Below are 22,778 nucleotides of genomic sequence, written 5' to 3' on the forward strand. Positions count from 1 at the left end.
TCCTTGACATAGGGATACAAATTTTTCCTGGAACAGCCCATTAGAAACACATATCACTGCATTATCACTTGAGTACTCGTTCCAGAAGCCAGATTGTGAACAACTTGAGAGTGAACAATTGGGCTATTCCATTTTATATCATAAAAGGGGTGGGGGTGGACGAACATTTCCAGGGGGCAATCGGAGAAAAATTTCCAAGAAGTAAAACAAAGTATTTTTTTCATTTTTTCAAATTTATTCTAAAATTACTAGGGGGTTAAAGACTGATTTTAGTTCCTCCACCCTTACTTTTAGGGTATGTAAAACATTTTTTCAAGGTTTTTTTTTTACAAATTTTGCCATTTTTTAGGGGGTATTCATATATTTCTAAGAATGTATATTTGCCTTAAAAAGGTTCGGTTCCAATGTATGGGAATTTAATGGAACAGCCCATCGCTTGAAACATTTTCATATGGTTTATTGGTAATATTGGAATGGGCTTTTAGTTGTTTACATCGTCACAATATCCCTTTAAAAACTGGAGTCACTTGCAATGGGCTTTTCCAGAAAAAAATCGTGCACCCCCTGTTGAGGAGGTCCATTTCCGTTCCAAGGGGGTAAGGTTTGAAATGCAGTGGAATTCGATAAGGATAGACGAAAATCCGTCAAAAATAAGCGGAATTCCAAGGGGGTAATGATTGAAAATTTGTAAAAATTCGGAATTCCAGAGGGGTATGATCCTAAAATTGCCTGGAATTCCAAAGGGGTAGGTCACAAAAGGTTGGACCTCCTCAACAGGGGGTGCACCGGTTTTTTTCTGGAAAAGCCCAATCTACGTCAAAATATATTGAGAATTAGTTTATTATAGTCTTCTCTGTGACTTGGTATATTGGGAAATTTATAACGTGTGTACTTACAGGTCACTCGGGTTTGAAGAGTTAGAATAATCAGTTGTTTTGGGCCTAGGAAACATTTTTCACAAATGGCCTCTAAATAGTTGGAAAATACTGAATTTGAGCCCATTGTGTTGTGGACCTTTAATTAGCGTATTCATTGTAATTATCTCGGAGTAGGAAAGAAAACCGACAAGTCCTGTCTTTTTTTTGGATGAGATTTTTATATTTCTTTATAATAATATTTCGATATCTAAAAAAAGCTATAAATCTAAAATTAAATTAAAAAAGTCTAATATAATGTACATAAAACTCCAAACCGGAGAATTCATTTCTGACATGTCATCAGAGGAATGATAATTTCTGTATAAACAGTGAAAATCCATAACATTAGTAGACAAGATGTCGGCAACGCAACCATAAATAGAATCTCCTGCTCTGGTGAGGGAGAGGAAATTTCGGGCGGTGATGACGGTAGTGGTGTTGATGGCATTGGTTGTGTGTCTTGTAATCTATATAAGGAGAATATAAACTATCAAAAATATTTTGACTTTGAACGATTTCCTAACACCCCTTGCCGTTTGAGAAAAGCATATGATATTTTATTGAAATCCTTGAATTCAGGGGGCTTACCTTAACCTTTATTGAAAATCTTCTATAAAACAGCAAACTACCGTCGGATGGCAAAATTTCTTGGCGCATTTTCGGGATCGTTTTGCTGGTTTTTTTTTTGCGAATATATTGGCAAAAATAATCCCGTACAAATGCTTAGACAGCACACAAAGACCTTGAGACTGACGGTCTAAAACTTTGGGGCAGGCTGGAGACTTCAAAAATGGTCCGATTTGGCTGAAATTTTGCACACTTGATCCTTGGGCAAATCCCTGGGGGTATTTTTTTCATTTTTTCAAAATTTTGATTTTTGGGGCCTGGGGACGAGTTTTTCGCCAAAACGAGGCTAAAACTTTGGGGCGGCCTTTTCGGTTTTAATGTGACAATAGAAAAGTTGACCGGGAATGAGAAAATTTTGCCATTCTATGAAGTAATCATGACAGCGAGCGGTGACATTTTCTAAAATAGGACTTCAGTATAGGGGAGAACAAAAAGTTATGATGCAGATTCCAACCCATAGATTTATCAAGCTCGAAAGGCTAAATGTCGTGCTTTAAGCCATCGCAGGAAAAAAGTGGATATCGGAAAAAATATTGTTGCTATTGCTTCTGATTGGTCAAGCGCTGAAATTTTATTGTAATGTCACGAGACTTAGGTAGAATTTCCTACCTAACTACGGCACACTTTTCAGTAAAAGTACGCCATCTAGCCCTTCGAGCTTTATAAATCTATGATTCAAACCCTTATTACCCGAAAGATTTTATTCATACACTTATCAAATTTCTACCTTCTTTTTTCCCCTCGTGAAATCGCTTAAACCTAAATTGCGTGTGGTACCTCACCAAAACCCGGGATCTTTCACTCCGTAGAAAGCCGTGACGTCTAGTATAGGCTAAATACGAGCATACGAGTCTAAAATATTAAGTGAGAGTGGCAAGCGGAGATTGAATTAACGATAAAGGTCTACTTACACTGGCATATCAACAGCATCGTTGAAGCACCATCCAGATGCAATAACAACCATAGCAGCGAAAGTAACAAGAAACAATATTCTTTTTGAAGAAACTATTTGTAAGATTGTCCCGAAGATCGTTTTTCCATAACATACGACAGTGGTAATAAAACCCATCAACACAGATGCTCCTTTCTTTAAGAGCTTTTGACTCTTTTCATTCAAAATCCTTAAAAATACGGTTACCCTCAATATCAATTTCAATGCAAAGAAAATTTTACGGTTGATGCTTCCCTCATATTTTTCCAAAAGCTTATCAATAAAGATCTTCAAAGTTGCGTATAACGCTAGTATCGAAATCTTAATTTTCTGGTAGGTGTGTAGCATTAAATTTGTCAACGAAATCCTTTGCCCAAATACCATTACAACCTTTTCAAAGGCAATAACAAACAGTATGACGGCCAATCCAATCAAACTATACAAAGCGAACTCTCTCAAATTATCCATAATGTCAACTCGTCCAAATTCTTCTACCTTTTTCACAGGCTCTAACGGTGCGATATGTCGAGATCTAAAAATGATTAGAGAAATGAGAAAAACTACACCCTTAGTTTGTGTTCGAGTTATGGAAAGTTAGACAGCGCAGCTAATATTGTAATGTTCCACTGAGTGAAAAAGTCATCTCATCATCATAGTGGGAGAGCATCCAGCTACGGTTCACAAGGTTGTGGGTTCAACCCCAAGCCGGTTCATACCTAAGATTCTCAAAATGTTACATGATGCCTCTCTGCTTAATGCTCAGCAATTAAGAGAATGATCAAGGGTAAGTGGAGAAATCCAGGGAGAAAGAGTGGCATCCTCCCCTACCTTTGGGTAGATAGCTATCCACAGAGGGTCGCCTCCGACTGCGGTCGTAGACTTTACTAAAAAATCTTCAAAAAAGAAAACTTACTCAAATACTCCACAATCATATCCAGTATAATAACAAATTGCTAGACCAAGGGCTGTAATACCAAAGAATGCTGCCACGTAATTTTTCTTTAATTGATGGAAGATTTTTCTTTGTGCTAAAAATCCAAGCACCATTGGCAAGCCAACTAACAGCACCATTTGACGCAAATAGTTCATCAAAATTTCTGTAAAGAATCCTTTAGGGACAGGTGGTGGTGCTGGTTTTGCTGGGGTTAAAAGTGCAACAAAATCTGCTAACCTATAAATTAGAAACAAAAAAAAATGTTTTTCACACTTCCAGTACATCCATTATACACTAACCGTAGCCGTCAATTGCAGCGCGGCCATTTTTGTCCGTTTTTCCCTACTAAACTCAATCCAATCCTTTTTTACACCTTTTTCTATTGTATATAGGTGCGAAGAAGGACGGTTTTAGGGTGGTAAAACGAAAAAAAGGCCCGTGCGGTAATTGGCGGCTACAAAGAGATCAGCATAGAATGAAAACGAACTTTAACGAAAAATTTTGCCAACAAGGTATTTCTCCATTTAAAAACACCTTATTCACAGACGTCTGTCGGGTCGACCCGGTAGGATTTTTTAAAGCGGATGGGGGTAATAAAAATAACGGACCAAAACTCGATGGGGATTGATATGACCATATCTTTTATGGCTGGTGATTTAAACGCCATTGTTTCGAGCCGAAAGATTCAGTGGGGATGGAAGAAATGGAACAATATTTTGTAGTATATTTTGCTTTTCTGATTATTTTCAGCAGGGCAAAAAGCAGAGTTTAATTTTCCACTGGGAACGATATTTTGGCCGATTTTCCAGTGTTAAGGGATCCCAGTGGGTCTGTGAGAAGGGGTTGTATTTAAAAAGTATTACTTACCGGTATGATCTGTAGATGTAGACGGCAGCCGACGAAAAGACAACAGTACTTGAGACAATGAGAGAATTCTTCAGTTTTCTCTTTCGTTCGATCAATTCATTCGTCTGTTTTTCTCGGCGGTCATAGCTAGAATACAACAAATGAAAATAAATAAGGGCTAGACTACTTTTGTAGGATTCGAGAAAATCTGTACGACATGTATTTTGAAAAATTGCGTATTAATTGCTTATACCTCATCGGCCCTTTTACCCCTTATACACCGGCTCTAATTATCTGATCCCTCACTCCTGCCCTTATTACGCCAGTGACGAAAATTAAAGCCGCAATAAGGGCCAGAGTTGAAAGGGGCGATAAGGCTATTGTAAGAAATAAAGAGAAATATATTTTTTTATTTAAAAAATTATGAGTTGTCTTTCCAAGAGGCATGGCTGTTTCTTAACATAATCGAGTTGAGTTAGGGAAAGTTCGGCTCAAAGTTAGGAAATTTATTGGTTCTAGGGGGGGTCTAGGGTTGAAAAGTGAGGTATGAGGTATATTTTCAGATTATGGTAGAATTGAATCATTGATTGAAAAATGCCAAGCAAACCAAGAACTGGTAAACACTTTTAAAAGCAAAGGGGATTTGATATTTACTTACTTTGATAATCTACTGTTCACAACATACACGATGAAAAAGTAGACGGCGTAAAACGCCCATAGGGCGTACAATTCATTCAAGACATTGACTGTTGTTATCTCCGGCGGTCCGTGGATGAGATTCTGAATGGTCATGTACCAGCTCGATTCCTTTATCTTTGGAGGATACCTATAAGAAAGTTAGAAGTTTTATAAAGTCAGTAAATTTTTGCAACTCAAAAGTCAGAGAAGAGAAAATCCCGCATTTTCTTGGAAGATCATTATTGGGCTAAAAACATAGTTTATTGGGTTTGTATACAGCTGATGTGTCGTTTCCTTTGTTTAACAAAAGCTGAGGACACACCTTTTATCCTTGGGACAAGCTGGAGTTTTTACAAGCTCTTATTTGATTTGGTTGGTCGTTAACCAGTAATAAAACAATTTTGTTACTTTTTCTAAAGAACGCGTCATCTCTATCACTTCAAATGACCAATTAGTGAAGTATGTTGTAAAAACTCCAGCTCATCCCTTATCCTTAAAGTACCTTCGTATTATAAGACACACCTGTGTCACAGACCTGGAGGGACCACCTACCCAACGGAAAATATGCCTAAAATTTCGTCTCCTTTTGGAAAAATGCGCTTCAATTTTAGCCCCACTGGAAAATTAACTTTCTTTTTATCCCCATTTGAAATTCAATAGGAAAAGATTGCACTCCAAAACCATCCCCATTGGATTTTTTTGACCCGGTTATAATAAAATTTTAATCCTAAAAAAAAGTTCACCGGGACAGGATGTGAGACAGGGGTGCTATACCACGGGGGGGGGAGGCAGTCAGGCAAATTGACCGACGGGTATGTGCGGCGGTTAAGGGTATGTTTTTCAAAATATCAGAAATGCACTGTAAGGTTAGACTTTTGATAAATGCACTGTAAGGGTGGAAATTTCAGTAAATCTGGGAAAAATTGCAATTTTTGAAAATGTTGAGTTTCTTTGCTCTAAAAGAGTTCAAAATTTGAAAAAATGCACTGTAAGGGTATGAATTTCACCGATTTTTTTCTGCACTGTAAGGGTGTGATTCTAAAGGCCAATTTTTTTGCCGCACATATCGTCAGTTGGTAAACCCACTGCCCCCTGGGTGTTATACGTAATTCGTCTTATGATAATCAAAACTTAGCTCTGTAATGATTTGTAGACTTAAAACATAAAAACAACTTACAGATAATTATGGATTTCTTTTGGAACAATAGTTCCAATTATCCATACCAATGACGTTGCGCATATTAAGTAGATGTTGAAATTGTGGCAACGGTGGGTAGGATAAAAATTTTCATCCGAGAAAATGATTTTTGGGTCATTATCTATCCCCATTTCCACAGTGCTTGGAACGTTACTTTCGATCTCATAGTTTTCATCAGGTCGTTGGCTTAACTTATTGTCAAGTCCACAGACTGACTTTGGCAGGTCGATAACCTAAGAAATTTATATGAATAAAGGTGGAAAAGTTGTAAGTAGGATAGTTAGGTTTGTAATGGTTTCAGGCTTGGCCTCATTGAAAACAATTTGTGTTCTTTGAATATTGGAAATTAGTTAGCTATTCACTAAGGGTATGCTAGTACATGGAAAAAGTTGTTAGTAAAATAGTTGGGCCTGTAATGGTTTGAAAAGGATTCTTTCTTTAAATCTAGCGTTGAGATTTTTTGTTGTCACTGAAAGTAGCTTCGAAAGGGGTCTGGAGCAAAGCAAATGATTATTCTCATTTCATTCAAATCCAACACTAAGACAAATAACTTTCTAAAACTCACGAGAAGTTAATTTTCTTGTACTATAGAAAAAATCGTTATACAGTTTTTTATAAGAACGAGCTATATAAGGCTTCGAAGATCGAAACATTGAGAACAAGGTAAGAACATTTTTATGGACCCTAAAAACACCTAGTTTTCTAGGAAATGCCCAAAAATACTCAACAAAATGACAAAAATAATAATAATTGGTAAGGATAAATATTGCTGGTCTTAAAAAAGGATGGACAGCTTCAAAGGGTCGACGTTCCTCAGAAAAAGAAGGTGTAAAAACTAAAACAACAGCTTAAAGTCAATTTTGGAAAAAAAATATAGAAAATATCTTGTTATGAGGGGCCAAATGTCCCCTTTGCTTAAGCAACAAGCGAACGTTGCATTTAATTCTAGAAAAAAAAAAAATTCATGCTCGATTTAATAAGTTCCAAAACTTTTTTGCAATGAAAGAGTTGTAGATTATTGAATTACCAAACAAGAAATTACATACCGGGTCCTCAAGGGGACTTGAATTATCCATCTTCTAACTTCAATACAATAATCTATATATTAATAGTATAACGCGTATGTCATTTTGTTTTCTGTTTTCTGTCTGTGTGTCACTTTCGATTTCGCAAGCAATGTTTTGTTCTTTTAAAAGATGACTTTTGCTTCTTGCTCCACAAATGTGTTAAATCAGATTCGCGCCGTTTTATAAAGACTTTGTTTTGATTGCTGATAGATTAGACTTTTTCTTTTTTTTATTTCTTTTCTTTTGTTTTATATTTTCGAATGTAATTAACGACCTATTTGATTTGAGACATTCGAATTCTTTTCAAAACAAAAGAAAATCTTTTAAACAGAATCTGTTAAAGAAAAGAACAATATAAAATAAAACATAAGAATCACAAGACAAGTTTGTTGTTAGAACAACAGCAACATTAAAAATACATTCAAAAGGCGGTAAAAACTAGAGTTCTTTCTTCGTAAAAAGGGACCTTTAAACATCTATGTCGATAATTATTTTGCTGTAAATCTAAGTCATTGTTGAATTTGAAAAGTTATCGAAGTTATGACGAAGTTATTTTATAAAAAGCACCATAAAATTGCTGCCTTCCGGGGGACTATGGTTGCGCGCTGACTTTCGGCCCTGCCCCTTGGACCCTTAGCAGAATAAAGAGGAGAAGAAACAAGGGATATTGTGTGAATTTTAATTCACTTTTTGGGACTAATTTCACCAAATTTCTATCTTTCTGGGGGCAAAAAGTTAAAATTTTCCTATTTTTCCGATTCTTAGTGGGACTGAAGTTTGATTTTCCGATTTTTCAAACTGCCATGTTTCAAAAAAGGCACCTTTAAGGCCGGCATATACCAATACCCTTCCTTCTCTTGCCTAAGCACCCCCCGGGCTGCCTTTTTTCGACGAATCGTGTGTCATGTCTATTATTTCACTCCGCTTATCTTGACATCAAAGTTTTTCCTAAACATCAAGAAATACGGCAAATATAACGCGAGCGAAGCGAGAAAAAAAATCTAATTGCAGAGCCGTCTCGGATGTCGCTGGTCGCCGGTATGGTGTAATTTGGGAATGGCGCCCTTTCTGCTTTCTGATCATTTTTGCCACAAAAATATTTTTCAAAATATGGTTAAAAGATACGTCACCCGGGAGGGATAGAGTCAAACTTTGAAGAGAATTCTTCCCTTTAATTTTGATTTCATCGTGTTTAAGGGGTGTTTAAGCCACCTTCCCAACATCCAAAGGACTTTAAATGCGTTCAGCAAACAGCTAAACCGGCGTGCGACGCCGGGTACCGGCTAGTTATTATTAATAGTCCATAGAAAAAACTACCATGAAATTTCTCGGCTATAAAAACGTCTTCTCCCTTGCTATGAACTCAATTTAAATGTTTTTTATTCTTGAAGTTTACTTTTCTTTTTGCAAAAATAACATATTTGACGTCAATTTTAAGAGAAATGAAATATTTGATGTCAATTTTATGTAAAGAGTATTTGACTTTAGTTTTATAGTCGTGGTCAAACTGACTTCTTTTTTTTGTAGGGTTCAACCATGCATGATCCTCCACCAATTTTAACTCCTCGGTTAATTAGACAAACCTTCTTTTTGGAACGTTTTAGAGCACAGACATCTAGAATAAAGACTGGAATTGGCATTTCAATAGCATCTCAATATTTCAATAGCAGTTATTGTCAAAAAAGAATACTTATATTTTTCAAAGTATTCGTGTTTTGCATGCGGGAAAAAGTTCGCTAATTCTTTCCCTTCGCAAATGATCAACCCACAGATTTTTGTGAATCCCGAATGGCTAAGACGTCGTGCTTTAAGTTCTTCCAAGCAAAAAAAGTAAATATCGCAAAAAATATTGCTGCTATTGTTTTCGAAAACCCGCGAAGCTTCTTATTGGTCAAGTGCTGAAATTCTATTGTAATTTCACGTGACCTAAGGTAGGATTTTCTACCTGACCTCCGCATAGCGTGCACCCCCCCCCCAGAATAGTGGGGGGGGGGTTTGCTTGGGTCGAAAATATTCAAGTGGGATTTGGGGTTTTCCAGGTTTTAGGTGGGAGAAAAAATTTAAGGTGGGAGTTAATTTCTTTAGGTGGGACTTTAGGTGTTTTGGAAAAAGTTAAAGTAAAATTTCTTATTTTCAGATTTTATGATATATTTTTTTTATATATTTCATAAATAATTTTTTACCATGCTAAACTTTTCTTTTTATTATTACAGGTCATTTGATGTGTGAATAAATATCTTTAAGAATGTTTTTTTTTTTACTTTTGCTTACCTTATTACACTTATATAACTAGTCAAGTAAAAGTACGCGGGTAAAATGAGTGCGAGAATTTATTAACGCGAAAGGCAGGGTTTTCGAAAATAACCACGGCTCGAATTTTGTTTAAACATTTGTAATTAACGCGAGGTAAGCAATTCGCATCAATAAGATGAGTAGTTATATAAGTGTAATAAGGTATTTTGAGAAGCACCAAAATGTAAGAAATGGAACTATACATATACGAATAATTACCACAGTAAAATAATGATAATAACTAGACTTACATAATGTGAACAATACGCAAGAAATATTTTTGCTCTTATTTTTAACAATCATAATCGTATATTGACGAACAATATATTGCATCTTCATATTACGGTAAAGAAATTTTGCTTTGTTCCTCGAATTAGTATATTTTTTTTGTTTTTAGCTGGGATCTGGGAGTCTGGGCTGAAGGTGGGAATTTTAGGATAAGGTGGGACCTGAATTTTCAGGTGGGACCTGGAACCCCCTTGCACACTATGCTCCGGCACACTATTCAGCCAAAGCATGACATCTAGCACTTCGGGATTTATAAATCTATGATCAGCCAGCTATCCACTCCAGTAATTATTTTATCATAATGTGTAGCCGGGTAGCTTTAGTCAATAGAGCATTTGCCTTACGGTCCAAAGATTGATGGTTCGATCCCCGGTCACCTCCAACTCAGCCAATGAGTAGCTTAGATTGGGTAATATGATTTAGGTGGTAAGTTACTGGGAGAGAGGGTAGGTGTCCTGGCGCCCAATTCAGCATTCATTCAGCTCTTTCACAGCCACTCCGCCGACAGCCACGAGAACAATTATTATTTGCATAATGTGGAGCCGTAAACCTTTAATATGAATAATGTTTTTTTCTCATCTCTTCAGGTATACCGCAAGGACGATTTTTCCTTGACCGTAAACTTCACATGGTTTTTATGAGATGTCGATATATATGACCCCCGGTTGAGCCATTATTTTTATTATTTCTTTACATTTTAATGCATCTTATCTTCGATAATTTCTTATTGATTGGTCACTTATCTTTATAGGATGCTTATAGAGGTGGCCTGGCCTGGCTAGGTAAGGTGGGGTAGATTTTCTAAACCTTATTCATCACAGTTTTTAACGAATCAAATGGCTAAAAAAAGATCACGTGACGTTCAAAAATCTATCCCACCTCACTTAGCCAAACCAACCTGAGATACGGTATTCGAAAAAGGAAAAAAAAAGACAGTGCTACTTCCGATTAGACTTCATAAATGGCAAATATTTATTTCTTTAACTTCATTAGCTTTTACAAGTATCTTTTCTTCTTTCGCCAAAAAAGGACTTTACCAAAGCTTAATTCTTGATTTTGTGACGCCTTTAGTCAATGGGCCACTTTCGAAAAAGAGGCTACAGTCTCGTTTCGATCCGGAAATTTGATACTTTTTGCATGTGGATTCGTTATAGCGTGTCCATGCTTCCATGTGAACAGGGCGTCTTTTATACCGCCCCTCTGTGCTAACTATAGGTCCATATCGCGTGTCTTTGTGATAAATAGCGTTACACTTGTTACAGCCAATCATTTCGTCGAATGTTCCAAAACGGTTGAATCCGATTTCGTCCGATTCGAACATGATTGTTCCGACCGGAATAATTTTACCTGGTGTAGCGCCCTTCTTGATTGTGACACTAACTTGCCAGACAGAACCTGAAAAATAATGACATAATGTAAAAATAATCATCCTTTTACGCGCCGACTTTAATCCACGATTCTCTTTTTTGTATGTATATACACTAAAATATACCGTGAACATTTCAATATACGCCATTGCCATGGCAAATTTTCACAATTTTTTCAATACTGCATATCTTTCACACCTATATCCGGGAAAGGTCATCATCCGGCTTTAGACCACGTACGATTACTTAATCCAAAAATAAAATGTTACATTTCAATCTCTGCATGGTGTCTACGAGACCTTGAAAAGTACTAAAATTTTTGCCAAAAAGCCTTGAAAAACAGCTTTAAAATGACCCAAAAACTTGAAAACCTTGAAAATGCTGAAAACAAATTCGTAGAGACCTTGCTCTGGCTTTCACAAATAACGTGAAAAGCCTGTTTTACGCAGGAACGAGGCTAGACTACTACAAACCTTTGATGAAACGGTTTTTCTCTCCTAAAACTTCTTCATGAACTTTTCTAAAACCACCAAATTGTGAAGTGTGAATTTGTTTTCTCGGTACAGCTTTTGATAGCTTGACTGTATAGCGATCACCAACCTGAAAGTTGATGATTGAAAAGTTTTATTGCTCCAAGCTGTTGGATGCTGGATGAGACTCAATTTTGATCAACAAGCTCAAATTTAAGTAAAGGTACGAATGGGAATAGTTTCATGGTCACTTCGAGAAGTACTGTGTGTTTAGGGACCATTCAAAAAGTACATACACCCTGAGGGGGGATCTTTCGAAAAGCGTACGAAAGCTTGGTGGCGGGGTGGGGTTCCATCAGGAAAATGTACGTACGTTTTGCAATTTTTTCCAATATACAAACTGATTTTTCCAACTTTCTATTTTAATCAAAATATTTTAACCCATCTTACTAGTGTAGTGTCAGTTACTTTGGCTGGACTAAATACCTCGGAGGTAGGACTTATAGTAAGTCTTACCCCACGGCATGTGATGGTGTACCAGACGCAGCACACCCTGGTTGTCGAAGACCTGCAATTGACCCATTAAGTTTGAGTATATCGTACCTATTTAACGACCGAAATCAGATAATAAGGGCTGACTTGACTCTGGTCACAAGCCGTTCACCGTATATAGGGTCAAATGACAAAGGCTACCTTAGGCAACTGTCGCTTTAGCGAAGCAATAATTAGACCACTTCACTAGTCTCAGGGTCCACCGGGCCAGGGGAGCATTATCCCTCACTTTTTTGCAAAGTAAAATTCTTTGGTTGCGCCTCCTTAGACTCTATATTCATTGCTCTAACAATTTCATGATGTTGGCCCTGAGTCTGATCCATAGGATTATCTTAATTTAGAAGAGGGACAAATACCTTCATTGGATATTTTGTTATACATTTAGTACCAGTCGTAAAACCTCGTTTGGCAATATCCCGTAATGAAGGTAGTCCACAATCTTGACAGTTCCGCTTGCAGTTTCTTAAATCCATGGGACAAACCAATTTGGTGGATTTCTTGACTTGTTTCTTTCCATTTGAAAGTCGATATGTTCGATCACCGTCCCAAATTGAGAAAATAAATCCACCTAAAGATTTAAATTAAATTTAATTGCTAGATGCAAACCACCCTGCAACACGATTTCAAATCAGTTACATAGTTTCTTTTTCACAATAAAATCACCCTACAATCCAATTGCGAAAATAGCTTCCACCAAAATTAAAAGAATAAAGTGCGCCGTCAAAGTAATAAAAAATTTGCTGCTCGCTAAAATTATTTCTCGCCTAAATGTGTTCCCCGTAAGGTATTAATAAACACTTATTATGGATTACAAAAATCTTACCATAAGTTCCGCCCATTTGAACGCCAAAATATCCGCCCGGTCCATTTTTCATACCCATTGTATATGATACGTATACGCCTCCACGCTTATGTCTATTCTCGGTTGGATGAAATTGCAAATCATTCCATTCCACATCAACTTCAAATGACGTCATTGGTTTTTGACTAAGAGGAGGGTTGAACATCATTTTACCATACATTGCTTTGAGCTTTGTTGTTTGAGAACATCTGGCTTTACTGAGAGGTGGCCATCTTTGGGCTATGGATGATTTCTGAGCTACAAAGGAAATTAAACGATATCATTAGCACATTTTTTATATAAGCAGCTTCAGATTTTCTGCATCTTGCAATTTCATTTTATATTAGTTGCTTTATCAGTCAGACGATTTCCCAAATTAAACTGCTAAGATTTCTACGTCTGAATGCTTAAAATATTTATTTAATATTGTCATTCCTATCTAGAGCCTTTAAATTTTTTTGGTGTCACTGGCATAATTAAAGTCTGTCTCAAAAGCATATAAAACTAAATATAACATTTTTTGGAAATTTACCCCCCCCCCTGGACATTGTGACTTTTGATCCCCTGGACAGCAGGTCTAACCCACCCCGCCCCAGACATCAGTTGAGTAGTTGAGCTCCAGCTTCTGGACTAAAAAATGGCAGGGTAAAAACTAGCCAACTTTAAGCTTTAAAGAAATAATACTCATTGAGATTAAACTTTGACTCCTTTATAACTGCTTTAAACGGCATTCCATTAAACAAACCCTCCCCAATCTCTTGATGTTTATCCCGTGAAAAAATAAAGGGGAAAGATTCCAGAAAAGTAACAAGATTCTTAGTGCAGAAATGGGAATCTTATACAAACAACGGTAGCATGATTCAAAATGAAAATCCTAATTAGCAAAATCTGTATCAAGATCGGTGAAGTTTGATTGAAGCTTGATTAGTTTGATTTATTACCTTGTTTCCATTCTTTTTACATTTTTTACGGCTTATTTAGCAGACGCCCACGCTAAAGTTTAAAGAGCGAGCCAATATCTATCATCCCATCAGGGAGGAAAATCTGGAACTTTTACTAACCAAACTCACCGAACACCAATCAAACTTCATTGGATAAAAAACTGTCATCATTTAACAAAGACCGCTGTACATTGTGCGGTCCCCTACAAATCTGGATTGTATTTGAATTGTACAATTCAAAGGTGTTTCAAAAAAGGTTCAATTACAATTCAACAAACAATCCATTTACATTTCACGAATATTTCAAAAGCAATTCGTGAACTGTTTTTGGATTGTCTTGTTTGGATTGTTTTTGAATTACAATGTTCAAGAAAGTTTTAAAAATTCAAATGCATTTCAAAAGTACATTTCAAAAGCAATTCGTGAACTGTTTTTGGATTGTCTTGTTTGGATTGTTTTTGAATTACAATGTTCAAGAAAGTTTTAAAAATTCAAATGCATTTCAAAAGTACACTTCAAAAGCAATTCGTGAATTGTTTTTGGATTGTGTTGTTTGAATTGTTTTTGAATTGCAATGTTAAAGAAAATTTTAAAAATTCAAATGCATTTCAACAGTGCACTTCAAAAGCACTTCGTGAATTGTTTTTGGATTTTCTCGTTTGGATTGTTTTTGAATTTTAATGTTCGAGAAATTTTAAAAATTCAAATGCATTTCAAAAGCAATACACCTTTTCGACCGTAGTCGCCAAAATTGTCGCGTGGGTTGTTTACCTGTCCGCTTTATCCCACTAAAATCGATCCAATCCTTTTTTGACACATTTTTCTATTGTCTATAGGTGCGAATAGTCACTTTTTATATAAGCAAGTAAATTTTGGAACGAAGATAAAGGTGTGCTTAAATTCCTATTGTTCTATAACAATGGCTCGAATTTTTCTACTTAAATGGAAAAATTCTGTTCATTGCTCAATTCAACAATGATGCTGAAATTACATTTGGGGTGTAATTTGGAATGTCTATATATCAAATATTGAATTGTAAATGGATTGTTACGCAATGGTTATCATACTAGAGAAATACCAAATGAAATTTTAGACCGATTTACTTCTGAACATATAGGTTGGTATTTGACTTTCTGAATGTGGATGATCTGTAGGTATTTATCATTACAATCATTGCTATAAGAATTTATAATCTGAATCCACAGATAGAACTTATCAGAATCGGTTGAATTAAAAAATGACATATAAAGATTATCACTTACGAAAACCAATAATGATGTTTCTAATATGACACTTTCTCGATTGATATGATCGTCGTTATGATCTTCAATGTTCCAACCAAATGAATGATCTCTTCCTAGTTTATTAACTTCATGGAGTTTGATTCTATTTAGATCTTTTTTCAGATATTCTTATCTCTAAAACAGAATAAATACATATAGGATGATATCTTAGTTAAAAACAAAACGAAACTGTTGTAAAACTTGAAATATTGAAGGATAACAAGAAAACATATTTTGAAGCAAATATCTCATATCCATAAATGAGAAATGGCAATTAGTGGACTCATTATACCCGGAATATCGAATATAAATCAATATTAAAGCTATCCCAAATCAGAGTTATCAATTGATATAACCTTTTATTTTATTGAAATTTAATAAATAACCTCAAACATTAAGTACTAGTAATTGAAATTGAATACAAATAACACTCGATATAATTAATGAAATTGAAATTGAATAAATTGAGAGATTAGAATTGGAAATAACGTACTGATATAATACAAATAAGAATTATGGTAGTCAAAGTAAATTTTGTAAAAATTCTAACTTCTCTTATACTTTCAATGGCACAGCAAATATAATAAAACACGGAGGAAGTTAATTTTGAGTAGACAGTGAAGATTTGCACCAATCTTCTTAAGGAGAATTTATGATCTCCAAATTTATGAGAGTAAAGAGAGCAAGAAAAATTTTGAATTAAGGTAGTTTATTTTCAAATTTCCTTGTGTTAAATCTCAATGCAAAAACTCACGCACTGAAAAAATCAAGTTCACGTATTCACAATAGAAAGAAGGCTCATTCACGTGTCACGCCAGCCCCTGGGGGAGCCTCCCTTAAAGCAAAAATTTTGACAGAGGAGTTTAATTTGGTAGAAGACCAGAAATTTTCTTTTCAGGGGTAATTCATTACTAGAGAGACGCATTTGACGAGAATTTGATTTGATTATAATGGCCGAAATTGAACGACAATTTTTTCTAGGAACTGATTTGGCAGGTTTTAGCCGAATCCATCAACTCTGACAAATTTTTCCTTTAAGAAGGTAAATTGGAATCCTCATTACTGGCGTGGTCCTCAGCCTCAGAATGAACAGTCCAAGGTTTCCCAAGCTTATGATAGGTCCTTGCTGACTGGACCAAGTTTGTACAAAGCTTGTTAATGCGCTCTTCAGTGATGGGCACTCTCGTATTGTCAGCTCTGCCCTTTGTGTCAAAACAATTGGTTTTGGCAAACACTGAAACATAAAAAGAATCACACAGCTTCTTTTAAGGAAAGAATTTAATCATCTCAGGGAGACTAAATTTTGGATGTCTAGGAAAATTAGTTCAACAAAATAAAATGACAAAGCTCCAAGGAAAATGAAAGATTTTGGTCAAAAGATGGGGTTGAGTGAGGAAATAAGTACCGCCTAAGTCTTTGGGTTTTATAAGCATTGGGCTCTTCCAGAAAAAAAATTTACACGGGGGGGTGGAGGATATAACAATTTAAAGTTATTTAAAGAAATGTCTATAACTCACAGTATATGGTGTTTATAACATCTGAAGGAAATGCATCATTTCCATTCACACCTTTGTGGTTCATGCTGCACAGCTCTTGTTGAGAAAAAAATCTAAATATATAAGAGCGGGTAGATTCTTCTTAATATTGTGAAAGTCTAAATCTTTCAAAATTGCAAAATAAATAACCTAATATCGCTAAAATGTAAAAATTTCACTCCTTGTCACTTTAGTTAAAGACTTTGGGATCCTTTTAATTGTTTTATTGAAAACGTGAAACACTTCTTTGAAAAGCAATACATAATACAACAATACTAACCTTTTTAGAAGGTATGGGACACATTTCCCTACTTCTGGCTTTAGGTGAGCCCTGCACACTGTCGCCTTTGTCAGGTAAATACCCTTACCTCGCACAACTTCCATCTAGATGGAAAGGAAATACAAAATAAAAACAACTTTCCATGTATGCCATGTATGATTTGTAATGTTTATTATCAATATTTTGCAAACGATATTTGAAAAACAAACCTGCAAGGTGACCAGAGATCTAAATGAAAGGTCATTTCCTCAGACTGCAGTATAAAATTCAGATTCCAGAATTAATAATTATGTTAAAAGTAATAATAATAGGAAATACTGTATTTCTTCGAATAAGCGTCTGAACCTTTTTGAATTTACAAGATAATAATTGGTGTGTCACTTAAATTGGAAAAGCTAAAAATTACATCAATAAGTTTCCATTTCTGTTATGTTTCCACTGGCAATTCTATTCATTCTATTATTCAAATAGACTAGTAAAAATGTAGTAAAAATTGTTTCAATGTTTTATGAATTTAAAGAAACTAGATAAAAAAGGGATTTGAAAATTTGACTTTGTACCTTATCCTCTGCATTTTTCATGTAGAACTTTTCTTTGTGTGTATTGCTTCTTTGACGTTGTTCCTTAAAATAGATTGATAGATAATAAACCTGTCAGTCTTAACGTTTCATCTATTGTTATGCAAACAGAGAACCAGCAACATAGTGAAGGCAGAGAAGAGAGCTGTTCCTCAGTTTTGGATATCAAACTCCCTAGTATTCATCTTCTCTCATTGAAATTTTAATTTAATATTATTTAACTTATACAAATTCAATGAAAACAATTTTTACCTTCCTAAAATCGTTGAAACCTCTGTTGACTTTTTGTTTATCTAATAAATTAAATAATAGGTTTAAGATTTTTGCGATATTTAATATTTCAAGGTAAAAAATTGTATCTTTCTTAATTTATTTTTCGAATCAGTGATTTCAAACATTTCAGACAAAAAGTGAGTTGAAAATGGCCTTGGAAACTCAAATTTCCTCCAAAAATTTTCATAGATTTTGACAAGCTTGCGAATAATTTAGGGCAAAAGTGGCATATTTTGAAGTCAATCGAATTGGCTGTTAGTCATTTAATTTCTGAAACATACAAGCTTCCACCAATTTTTTGAGTCTTCTTAACTCTCTGTCTTTTTCTTGACACCTTTTGCAGTTTACTGACTGCCCAGCTTTCATGGCCAATATTCTTTGTGAAGGGCTCCCTGAAAATGAAAGAGCAAATGCTTATGAAAGTAATAATAGCCTCTCATCTCAAAACGTGCTTTTTCTACAGCTTTGCTTCCAGGCCATTTTTCATAACCTTTAAGCATTGTTAAAAATTATCTAAAAGAATATATAACCCAATCTTCGAATGATTCTCTTGTATCTGAAAATCTACACATTGCAAGCCTGATTATGTTACATGAAAATTTGGATAACAAAAGAGCTGAAATGTTCGTATAGCTATGATAAATTACCAGCAGGAAGTGTAGGAGGGGGTTGATAGGGTATTTCTGGTGAATCATCTTGAGTGTTTCTATCTGTATCTAAACAGTGCGTCTCAAACCGCGATATTTCGAGAGCACGGAAGCGCGTCAAAACACCAGCTTTTTTAGAGTTTTGTCTCGTTTACCCAAACGCTGCAATCCTGCGTAGGCTTTGGGCTCAAGACTAGAACCCCCAATACGAGACATTGGCCTGACCGAAAAAAAATCATCATCATCAATTTTGTTAATTGTCAGAGTCGTTTACTCACTGGAAATACGCAACTTTCTGAAGTTTCGTTTTTTTTCGGTTGTGCTTCATTTTAAAAATAACGAAGATGAAAAGTTACCATCAATCCCGCGAGTAAAAGAAAGTACTCCGACTAGTCTACGAAAAGTGCGCTCGCGCGGCGAATATAATATCTCGCAAATTAATATATGCATAAAACTGACGAAATCCTTTCTTTTTTATGCTTAGGTGACGTCACCATCGATCCTGACTCGACAATGGAGAACCAAATTTGGCAATGTATAATTATTACGAGCGGCCGAGAAAGTTTGTGTGACGCAAAAATTGCGCGATAATCGAAGCCCTAGAAGAACGCCCACTGAAAATTGAAACCAGGAATTTATTGAATATTTCACTAATGAAGTATCAAACTTTTTGTTTTTTGTAATTATTATAAATTCATAATTTTTAAATACTATTTTTTGAATGTCAAAGGACAATTAAAGTGAATTTAAGCTGATTGGGTGGATATTGGGCGGACGGGCGTTTTGCACGTGCCGAGATTGGAAATTAAATGAGAGTAAAAGACGGGGGCGTCTTAGTATGTAATATTAATTCATTATTCTTTTATTTTTATTTTTCGCGAATGAAAAATGAATTTTTGATTTTTGAATTAAGGAAATATAGTATAATATATTTTATTTGATTGTCAATGCCAAAAGATACTTACGAATAATCTGCTGTGTTGCTTCGCTATTTACCCCCGGATTGTTTTAGTAGGCACTTCGGTCACGTAAATAAAACACGTGTATATGTTGAAGCCGACTGTGGACTGACCGCAATTGCAATTACATAAATTATTGTGGAAGGGAACGCTTGAGACGAATGTTTGGGAAATCAAAAAGACAACTTTTGTGAGAATGTTGAGTTTTGTTTATATGGCTGTTTGGGACGCACTGCTAAAACAAATGGAAATAGGATATACTAGAAGGTTACTTAAGTGTTGCTAAATGCACACAATTCTCCTAGAGATGGCTATTGAACTTGAACCTTGATTTATCTTACTGTTTTAAGGGCTACCGTGATGATCTGGGATGTCGTCAACACTGGGTGACATACAGCCCTTTCGATTGACTTCCAAATTTGCCATACTCACCAACTTTGCCAAATCCACAATTTCAATGTCAAAAGATCACAGCTTCATGGCAAATTTGTACATCGCTACTCTGCCATTATGATTTCCGTTTTGTGATGCTTAGTCAGCAGTTTTCTGTCGGCGTTTGTAAACAGTCGAGTACTATTGCAAATTAGGAGAAATGCGGGTATTTCGCTTAAATAGGATGAATTATCCTAAATAAGATAAAATCGATAGCTTAGTTAGGAGAAATAGAAGAAAAAGTTGATTTTCTGAACAAATTCAGAGATCCGCGTCTTTATTACTCTCTAAATCAATTGTGCTCATACAGAAGATCATTTTAAACCAAAAGTTAGCTTCTTATCAGCGCGGAGTGAAAAAATATAAGCATTTATCCTATTTTGGATAAAATGTACTAAATAAGAGAAATAGTATTTTTGTTTACTTTCTTTCCCGTAATAAAAAAGATGAAGAATTAAAAAGGTTTGAGTGGACGAAAAGTGTCGAAAGCGTTCAATCGTGTCTGTTACAATTACTGTTTAATACATCTTAATTTCTATATCTTCAAAACATGAGTCAAGTTTTTACTAAAAGAATTAGATGTTTAACATCTGAAGTGTTTCAAGAAGCCGATTTGGAAGATATTGTTCAGCACAACCGATTCAGGTTCGACAATAATCTCCGTAAAAAGCCCTTTTTAGGGTTTTATTCTACAGTCAATGGGTATCATCGCTTTCACGTGAGACCCTACTCATGCAGGATGACTTGTATGAGAGAACCAGAAAACAATTATGACCCAAAGGCGATCAAAATCCTGAAAGAAGATGGTACATGTGTTGGAAGGATGCCAGCGACATGCTGCCGCATTGTATCCAAGTACATCGATCTTGGCCATATAATCAAAACCAGTGTTTACTGGAAAAATGATAAATGGCAACATGGACCCTCCATTGATTTTGGTGATGGCCCTAAACTCGTTTCTTTTTATGCTTTCGAGTTCGAATCCGTCCAGAAGAGAAACGAACTCGCAGAAGAACTGATGAATAAATTAATTGCCGTTGAAGAAGCTCGCGTCCCTTGAACAGTTTAGCGTACTTTGATTATTTTAGGAGAATCCATGTAAAAATTTATCTCCATCTAGTATGCAATGTATAGTCTGCGAGTAATAAACAATTTTTTCTTGACTACAAGATTTCTCTTAGTCCTATTTTTTTTCTACATCTCCAGCTGAAACTTTGCTCGTTTGGAGGACAGGATATGACTTTTCTCGGACTATTTGCAAGCGTTTTACAGTGTACCCTTTCGAATTCGAATTCTCATCAACAGAATATCCATTTTTTTTTCGAATTACAAAGACTGATATTAAGAAGTTCGAATCAGGGAGAGTGAGAGAGGAGCAATTCTTTACAAAAAAGAAGTATAAAATATCAGTTACTTAATTTTAACTTCTCTTCTACAGAAAAAAGTAAAAAAAAACAACATAGAAATAGAATGGAACAAGAAACATTAGAAGAAATCGAAGAAACACCTTTTGTTTATGATGAAAATCTCAAAAAGTATCCAATTCGCGACTCTAATAAGAAACACTCTTCGAAAGAAGAAACCCTGGCCAATGGTAAAAAAACAAGAAGAAGGGCTGAAGGATATATAACAAATCCGTCTAAGCGATCAGATGCCAGACATAAAAGGAAAAACGGTATTGATTTGTTTATGTAATACAATTTTTCATTTATTTACTCCGTTCTCCATAAACAAATTGACAATTGCCTATATACTGTATGAATCTAGCGACAATAGAACTTAAAATAGTTTTTAAAATGATAAAATATCCTGAGGTGGGTACTAGGGCAAAATGTAAGTATATTGTGGTACACATTTTTTTTTAATAAACAACCGAGTTGCTGAGGGCTCAGGCCTCAAAATTGCCCAAAAAATAAGCAACTTGCTTAGCAATCCTGAGGCCTCAAATTCAAATTAGTAACTTTTTTCCTCAGCAATGAAAAATATCTTTGACACAACTTTAAAAGAAAGCGTTGAAAATCTTTGAAAAATACCTCTACTGCCCATTCAAAATTGAAGAATTGTTGAAAAATGCAAAACTGTGCTTTTCAACCATTTTAAGCTTGAAAATTTTTAAGCAACCTTACAAGCAACTTTGGGCCTGGACTTCGAAAAATCCTTAGCAAATCTAGGCCTGACCCGAAAAATGGAGTTACTTATAAAAAAAAGTGTAGATCTTGATAGTTCTAGAAGTATAAAACAGCAAGATTTTATCTATTTTTTCTTAGGACTTCTTCTCTCAGCGTATCAATATACGTTGGTCACTGGTGGGAGAGTGTATATTGAATTTGAATACGAAGATGGCAGGAAAAAAAGCAAAGTTACAGAAAGATACAGCTCATCATTGGGTATGATGCACGATAAGAGAATGAAAGAAACCAATGAACAACTTCAGTCTTCCTCATCTACCATCACGTCACCAAGGTCACTTGGCTCGCCTATGTCTCTGGGCTCTCCACTTTTTCTAGGTTCATCTCCTGAATCGACAGATCTACTTGACTTTTGTTCTCAAGTTACACCAGTACACGGAGAACAACCTACCCAAACAAGTACACCAAAGTCCATATTCGTTCAAACAAATGCATCAAATCCGATCGTTCGAACAAATGCACCAACGTCAACCATACAAACAAATACACCAAAGTCCATAATCGTTCAAACAAATGCATCAAATCCGATCGTTCGAACAAATGCACCAACGTCAACCATACAAACAAATACACCAAAGTCCATAATCGTTCGAACAAATGCACCAAATCCGATCGTTCGAACAAATGCACCAACGTCAACCATACAAACAAAT

At 35.5% G+C, this 22,778-nt stretch overlaps 2 protein-coding genes and 1 long non-coding RNA gene across 3 annotated transcripts; all 3 read right to left on the reverse strand.

The window, feature by feature from the left end:
* Window positions 1-1,090: 1,090 nt before the first annotated feature.
* LOC136806156 (uncharacterized) lies at window positions 1,091-7,229 on the reverse strand. Its single transcript, XM_067062719.1, has 7 exons — window positions 7,178-7,229; window positions 6,111-6,364; window positions 4,914-5,081; window positions 4,277-4,402; window positions 3,389-3,646; window positions 2,456-3,007; window positions 1,091-1,384 (listed from the first exon to the last, which is right to left on the reverse strand). The coding sequence occupies exons 1-7, from the start codon at window positions 7,205-7,207 to the stop codon at window positions 1,201-1,203; spliced, it is 1,572 nt and encodes a 523-aa protein (XP_066918820.1). The 5' UTR covers window positions 7,208-7,229; the 3' UTR covers window positions 1,091-1,200.
* Window positions 7,230-10,726: 3,497 nt separating this feature from the next.
* LOC136806140 (uncharacterized) lies at window positions 10,727-13,283 on the reverse strand. The gene is made up of 4 exons (XM_067062707.1): window positions 12,991-13,283; window positions 12,524-12,735; window positions 11,619-11,745; window positions 10,727-11,173 (listed from the first exon to the last, which is right to left on the reverse strand). Exons 1-4 carry the CDS (start codon window positions 13,187-13,189, stop codon window positions 10,812-10,814), a joined length of 900 nt encoding a protein of 299 aa, XP_066918808.1. The 5' UTR covers window positions 13,190-13,283; the 3' UTR covers window positions 10,727-10,811.
* A 2,948-nt stretch (window positions 13,284-16,231) lies between these two features.
* LOC136806157 (uncharacterized) lies at window positions 16,232-17,140 on the reverse strand. The gene is made up of 3 exons (XR_010846526.1): window positions 17,048-17,140; window positions 16,750-16,841; window positions 16,232-16,466 (listed from the first exon to the last, which is right to left on the reverse strand). It is a non-coding gene; the product is annotated as an uncharacterized lncRNA (long non-coding RNA).
* Between the last annotated feature and the right edge of the window lie 5,638 nt (window positions 17,141-22,778).

Source organism: Clytia hemisphaerica, unplaced genomic scaffold (genome assembly GCF_902728285.1).
Source record: "Clytia hemisphaerica strain Z4C2 unplaced genomic scaffold, Clytia hemisphaerica genome assembly, whole genome shotgun sequence".
Lineage (NCBI taxonomy): Eukaryota > Metazoa > Cnidaria > Hydrozoa > Leptothecata > Clytiidae > Clytia > Clytia hemisphaerica.

Bases quoted from the DNA above. Each gene is read 5' to 3' on its own strand.
- LOC136806156 (XM_067062719.1), bottom strand. From the start codon at position 7,207: ATGGATAATTCAAGTCCCCTTGAGGACCCG. The intron at 3,647-4,276 runs GTAAGTAATACT...TCTAATTTATAG, and splicing joins TACATCTACAGATCATACCG to GTTAGCAGATTTTGTTGCAC. The intron at 3,008-3,388 runs GTAAGTTTTCTT...AATCATTTTTAG, and splicing joins TATGATTGTGGAGTATTTGA to ATCTCGACATATCGCACCGT.
- LOC136806140 (XM_067062707.1), bottom strand. From the start codon at position 13,189: ATGTATGGTAAAATGATGTTCAACCCTCCTCTTAGTCAAAAACCAATG. The intron at 11,746-12,523 runs GTATTTGTCCCT...ATCAACTTTCAG, and splicing joins TAACAAAATATCCAATGAAG to GTTGGTGATCGCTATACAGT. The intron at 11,174-11,618 runs GTTTGTAGTAGT...ATTATTTTTCAG, and splicing joins GAAAAACCGTTTCATCAAAG to GTTCTGTCTGGCAAGTTAGT.